The 6619-nt window shown below is 44.5% G+C and overlaps 1 protein-coding gene and 1 pseudogene across 1 annotated transcript; one reads left to right on the top strand and one right to left on the bottom strand.

Annotated features, from left to right (window-relative positions):
• Positions 1-2820: 2820 nt before the first annotated feature.
• LOC133886544 (uncharacterized) lies at positions 2821-3663 on the bottom strand (annotated as a pseudogene).
• A 1520-nt stretch (positions 3664-5183) lies between these two features.
• On the top strand, positions 5184-6047 carry LOC133886543 (uncharacterized). Its single transcript, XM_062326214.1, has one exon. It carries the CDS (start codon positions 5184-5186, stop codon positions 6045-6047), a length of 864 nt encoding a protein of 287 aa, XP_062182198.1.
• Positions 6048-6619: the final 572 nt, after the last annotated feature.

The following is a 6619-nucleotide window of genomic DNA, read 5'->3' as shown; positions in this document are numbered from 1 at the left end:
TGTTGTTCCTTGTGATAAGAAGAGTTGTGTGATAATACTTCATTTATATCACAACCACAGCTTGTGAATGAACATGTTAATTCTGTTTTTCAAATGAATACTTGTTCTAAAATTAAACATGTTCAATACATTGCTAGTGAGCAAGAAGAGCTGAAATTACTATCTTCTCTAAATAGTTTACGTTATATTTAATTTGATGTTCTTTGTGATCTGAATAGTTTAGAGGAGAAATTAAAACTTAACTCTAACTTGCCATGCTTGTCATAGAATATTTTTCGTGTTATTGGCAAATATAATGATAAATTAGAGTATGTGGTGAACTGAGTTCATATTTGTTCAGATCTGAAACCATCTATTTTTGTATCATAAAGTGATCATTTAGAGGATTGCAGTAGCAATATTAATGTCATGTCATATTTTTCTAGTTCTATTTGCAACTCACCAAATAGTTCGCAAGAATGAGAGCATTATTGGTTGCTACCATCCACAACAACCATCGCTTCAACTTTCTCTGTACAAAAGATACAAATTGATATCAGGTTATGATGCAACATCACTTCTTTTAAAGAATGGGAGCAAGAAGTGACACATGTATACCTTGTACCAATGTTGTCTACTATGGCTAATTATGATCAGGTACAATCGTTTCAAAGAGAATTACAATTGTTTGCTAAAGAACTCATGATATTCCATAACAAGAGTCTATTATGGCCAATTATGATCCGGTACAATCGTTTTAAAGAGAATTACAATTGTTTACTAAAGAATTCATGATATTACATAACGAGAGTTCCTTGTGTATTTTGCTTTATATAGAAGTTTATGAATAAGACAATGCTATATGCAAATCGATGATGGTTTGTTGTAAAGAAGAGGATGATGATAAGAACATGGCTGCCTCGTATACACACAAGGTGAATTTGTTCCTCATTGTTCATATTTTCTTCGTAAAGACTACTAAGTTTTGTGTTGTTTTGTTGCTTAGGAACCTGGAAGAAGCACCGCAACCTCATCTGGGCGTCATCACTCAAAGGCTAAGTCTACTCGAAATCAAAGTCGAGTGCTAGCTGAATTCCAAAGTCTACTCAGAGTCCCAGGACAACACATTAGTAAAAAGGTAAAAATGATAAGTTGACCATGTGATAAGTCAACTTCATATGTGAGATTTATGTCCGTTTTACTATCATTGAGTCGCTGCAATGCAGTCTCCGCAAACTTCTTATCAATGGTGTCATTAAAAGAATGGTGGTACTTATCTAACAACATTGTGAATTCTTCTCTCAAAATACACTTTTGCGCATCCAATGCTTCACTTATTATGGTTAGTAGTAAACATAAGACAATAAAGATATATTATCCCTATCGACTACTAGGTGGTGGAGATTGAGGTGGAATCACACACTCTCAAGAGTCTTGCCACGCTCTTGCAAGTGTTCTTACCAATCAGAATAGGTGGCACAATCGGTGGCTGGTTTGTGATACCTTATCGGGGGTGAGTGAGGCAGTTGCAAGAGGAGAACTGCTATGATCGAGAGAAGGTGGAGCTCAGACAGGCAATATCTAGTAGCAAGGAATAGCAATAATTGAAATCAGATTAGCAAAGCTCAATAAAAGTCTATATTACTCGTCACAGTTGCTGACTCGAACATGTTCCTAGAACTAGCTCAAGCAAGTCAAAAACTATAACAGACACAAGTACAATGGAATAAAATTCGCAATGCCAACTGAATTCTCTTCCTTTCTTTCTTCTTCTCTTTTTTATATACTCTTTTTTTTTTGCACTCTTTGCTTCCTCTTTTTTTTACACTCTTTGCTTCTTGCTTGTTTTTTTCTTCTTATTTCTCTCTCTTTTTTTGTGAATGTGACACCAATTCACAACTCCCTTTTCTAGGACCAGTGAGGTATATTGGTCACAAACTTTTTTTGGAGAGCAGGGTTATAAAGTCATAGTTGGATTTGTGGATCTGTTTGGATTCATTTCGTGTTTTTGGCCGAACAAGACGTGTTTGCGTAGGTTTTAGGGTTGAGAGTCCTATTTTCATAATGATAAAGCCCAAGCCGCCCTATATATAGTTGAGGGGGTGGAGGTCAATTGCAACAACTCAGTCAATCGCACAATTGTATCTAATTTTCGTTTTTCTTCTACTTTTCTGCAAATTAGTGTTAGTTCTTTGCTGCTACTTTGAATCCCCATGATTTGAGTGGTAGTTCTTTGTCAATTTACTTGTAAATCGTCCGGGCGGCAGCTCTCTCGGTTGCCAGTCGAAATCCTTTACTTGTTTGCTCATAAACAAATCACGTGTCGCTGCGAAAAGTGATTGTTATCCAGGATAGATTAATGTTGCATGGATTGCATAAGTCCTCGCCAACACCTGCTTATCGCAACGCTTCTTGTCCTGCTGCACACCGAGAGAATCGAGACGAAACGATTGATTGGTTGAGTCAGTGAGAGAATTATCCTCTTCACTTTTGCTTGGTGAGAGGAAAAGTGCAGATGGATGAATGCTTCGGGAGAGAAAGAAAACAAAAAATTAACAACCTTGCGGCGGGTTAATTAATTTTTTTGCCACTCTAGCGACATATTTCTAAATGCCACCCACTCGAGATGTTGTGCCAAAATGCCATCCGGGTCCCACCAAAACTTGCTCGTTTGCCACTTTGAGACCTTTTTCTCCACCACGTGATATTTTTCTTTTTTTGTGCCCCTGCCAACGTGGAAATTGAGTGGAAATGTCATTTTTGCCCCTCACAATCCGAGCGTTGAGCTAGCGCACCTCCTCTTCCTCTACCCATGGCACTCCACCACAGTAGTGCTCCCCATCAGCGTGCCGCCGCAACAGGAGCCCTCGGGCACCACCACCGGATGGCATCAACGGTATAGACCCAATCGTTGGCACTGCAGTCGTCGTCGGCGAAGAACTCACCGTCGCAGAAGTCAAGGCTGTCGTCGAAGTAGGCGCGCATGGTGGGGGAAGGTAGAGCCTGGCGCGATGTGGATGATGGGCGTGGGTGGTGATGGCTATTGAGGGGGACGCTTGAGCATGTGGATGCGGTGGGCGAGGGATGTGAGCTGGTTGCACGATGTGGTCCATGCAGCACCGCAGCACCGGGTAGTAGCCGCCGGACAACGACGCAGGCGATGGCGAGGCAGGCAGGCGCACGCGTGGCACAGGGGGCAGCGAGGTGGACACCCCTGATGTGGCACCGGGGTGGCGGAGCATTTGCTGGAACACGCATAGCGTGGCTTCACTCTTGGCTAGCGCCTCCTCGAGCATGGCGAGCTCTGATGGTCTCATGGGACATCTTATCCTCAGTGTAGCGGTGGAACTAGCTCCCCTCCATCATGGCCTTGACGTTCTCCCGCTGCAGATGTAGGATTATGGTCATGTCATCGCTGGTGGCTCCTACGACAGCACCGCGCTCTGCATCGAGCTCCACTTGAAGGTCCTCGAGCACCTTGTACTACCGCACTAGCGCCTCGCACAGCACCGCTGCCTCATCGCTGCTCTCCACCAACACCACCACAGGGGGCACTTCGGGCGGGGACTTGCTCTTCAGCGGCGGCCTCGAGGGGGATGACGATGATATCAGTGGCGAGACAGGGCAATTGCGGCCTAGGTGGGGTGGCCAGAGAGGGGGAGGATGGTGGGCGGCATTGGCCATGGCGGGGGACGACACATGCACATCTACGATGAGGGGAGGAGGCGCACGTGCACGCAGGCGGCGACTCTTAGCTAAGTGGAAGGGAAGATGAATTGAGAGGCAAAAAAGACATTTCCACTCAATTTCCACGTTGCCAGGGGCAAAGAAAAAAAAATAAAAATGCCATGTGGCGAGGAAAAAAGCCTAAAAGTGGCAAACAAGCAAGTTTTCATAGAGTGGCAAAAATATTAATTAACCCCCTTACGGCTAGGATGGGTGTTGCAACCTGCTAGGCCACCAAGGAACGAGAGCCAATAGAAACCTACCAAGTAGCAGGGAATAGGAACGGGAGCACGAGATGGAAACATTGAAGCCCCGCCCCCTTTTTTGGGATGTACAATTTTGAGCCATGAAAAAGATTTAACAAAAGACAAAAACAAATCTAGTTCATTACTCACTTTATTTTCCTCTAAAATATGAACGAGATTTACACCAAAAATCACTAAGATAGTGTTTGGTTCCAAGATTGGTAACACAAATGTAAATGGGATTCGATTACTTGATTTGTTTGGTTATATTAGAGAAAGTGATTGAAGGCCAACTCCAGCAGGTACCCTAAATTTCCATCCTCTAAAACACTATTATAGCATCCCCTATCACTATTATAGCCTCCCTCATTCCATTCATCTCCAGCAGAACCCTTATATCTGGACCTCTATTTTCTCTTTCATGTTTTTTAATGATTTGTGGGTAACCGCCATAACCGCCGTTGTAGGATTTTTTTTTTTAATATTCGGGGTTCATGTGATGTAAAAAATGGAACCTCGAAATTTTGTGGTGACATTCAGTAGGTTTTTAAATTCGTAAAATTATGTATGATATGTTATCGGGCTTGTTGCGGAAGACAACGTGGCTTGCAGACGAAGGTTTTGGAGTAGTGGCTTCTCGTGGAAGGAAGGGAGCTTGCTTCCGCCAGAAGATTGTTCGAGGCACTATAAGTAGGAGGCAGGAGGATGGTTAGAAATGCAAGGTACCGAAATGGATCCTCGGCAAGCTTGGAAGGAATACTTGAGGGAGTTGTGTTCCCGTCCAACGACTCGTCCGATGAAGAAGATGATTTGTTCATGGAGCGTATGAGAGCTTGGCAAGCCGACCTGGAGGAATCAGAGAGGCGGCCATGGGGGGCTCAGTCCCAGGTCGAAAGCGTATCAACCGGTACCGGCGTGAGGGCCATATGAGGTTGTTCAACGACTACTTAGCCGATCCCCCCGTGTACCCCGACTACATATTCCGACGCAGGTATGGTTACATTCGCAAGTGTTAGTGTTTCAAAAATTGGTGTGTTGTTCGTAATCATGTGCGTTGTTGCAGGTTCCGGATGAAACGCAACCTGTTTCTGAAGATAGTTGCAGCTGTTGAAGAGAAGGACCTCTGGTTCGTGCAGCGAAGAAACGCAGCTGGAGAGCTCGGGCTGTCGGCATTGCAAAAAGTGACTGCGGCATTTCGTATGCTAGCATACGATTCGCCGGCCGATTCTCTCGATGAGTGCCTTCGGCTTGGTGAGAGCACCATCATTGATGCGACGTTTCGTCAATGCTGTTGTGCAGACATTCGGCGATGAGTACCTTAGTTCTCCTAATGAGGAGGACACTGCGCGGTTGCTAGCCATCAACTTGCGCAGAGGCTTCCCCGGGATGTTAGGAAGCGTTGATTGTATGTATTGGAGGTGGAAGAACTGCCCTACGTCGTGGGCCGGGTCTTACACGGGGCATGTTAACGCTCCAACTATCATTCTTGAGGCGGTAGCGTCGCAGGACCTGTGGATCTGGCATGCGTTTTTCGGCATGCCTGGTTCGCTAAACGACATCAATGTCCTCCACCAATCACATCTCCTCGATGACTTAGCCGCCGGAGAGGCACCAAAGGTTAATTACACAATCAATGGTCACGAGTACACAATGGGTTACTACCTTGCCGACGGAATTTATCCGGAATGGGCCACGTTTGTGAAACCCATTCTGTCTCCTGTCGGCCGGAAGCGGCAACACTTTGTCGTGCAACAAGCGACGCCTCGCAAGGACGTCGAGCGCGCTTTCGGAGTACTCCAGTCGCGGTTTCCCATTGTTCGAGGGGCAACACGTTTGTGGGACGAGGAAACCTTGTTCGCCATCATGACCGCATGCATAATCATGCACAACATGATTATTGAAGACGAGCGCAAAGACGACGATGTGGACTATGTGTACGAGGGAGCAGGTGAAGACGTCCAGGCTTCTCACGACGTGACGCCACCATTGATGGTCTTGAGCCAACGGTACAATGCTATTCGATGCAAGCAGTCCCATGTTCATCTCCGGGAAGACTTTGTCGAACACCTTTGGCAGTTACACAGAGGCGACTTTTAGCGTCATGGTAGTAATTGGATGCGTTATGTTTCCGCATTCCCTATATTGTGTAATCGGTATTGAGCTGCACGTTTAGTGCTTTGTACTGTGTTTGGTACTGATAGTGTGTGGCATTATCTTCTTTGTACTGTGGTAGTTTATGATTGTCGATGTATCGTGTAAAGGGTACCAACCTGCACGTGTATTGCATTGTACTATGTTTGGTATTCAAAAACATCGCGTTACCATATGTTTTGTACGCAACTCATCCTGCAAATTCAGAGAACAACCTGATAACACAATCAGAAATTTCAGGACACAATCTGAAATTTGACAGCTCAATCTGAAAATTTCAGAGTTGCATCAGAAATTTCAGGACACAATATGAAATTTGACAGCTTAATCTGAAAATTTGAGACCACATCTTTGGAAATTTCAGACCACACGCTGAAATGTGACAACACAATCAGAAATTTCAGGACACAATCTGAAATCTGACAACACAATCTGAAATTTTCAGACCACAACCTAAAATTTCAGAGCACAAGCTGAAATTTGATAACACAATCTGAAAATTTCAGACCACGGTCTGA

The sequence above is a fragment of the Phragmites australis genome, chromosome 12, assembly GCF_958298935.1.
Source record: "Phragmites australis chromosome 12, lpPhrAust1.1, whole genome shotgun sequence".
Lineage (NCBI taxonomy): Eukaryota > Viridiplantae > Streptophyta > Magnoliopsida > Poales > Poaceae > Phragmites > Phragmites australis.
The sequence above is the reverse complement of the archived record's forward strand: the minus strand, read 5'-3'. Positions and strand labels throughout refer to the sequence as shown.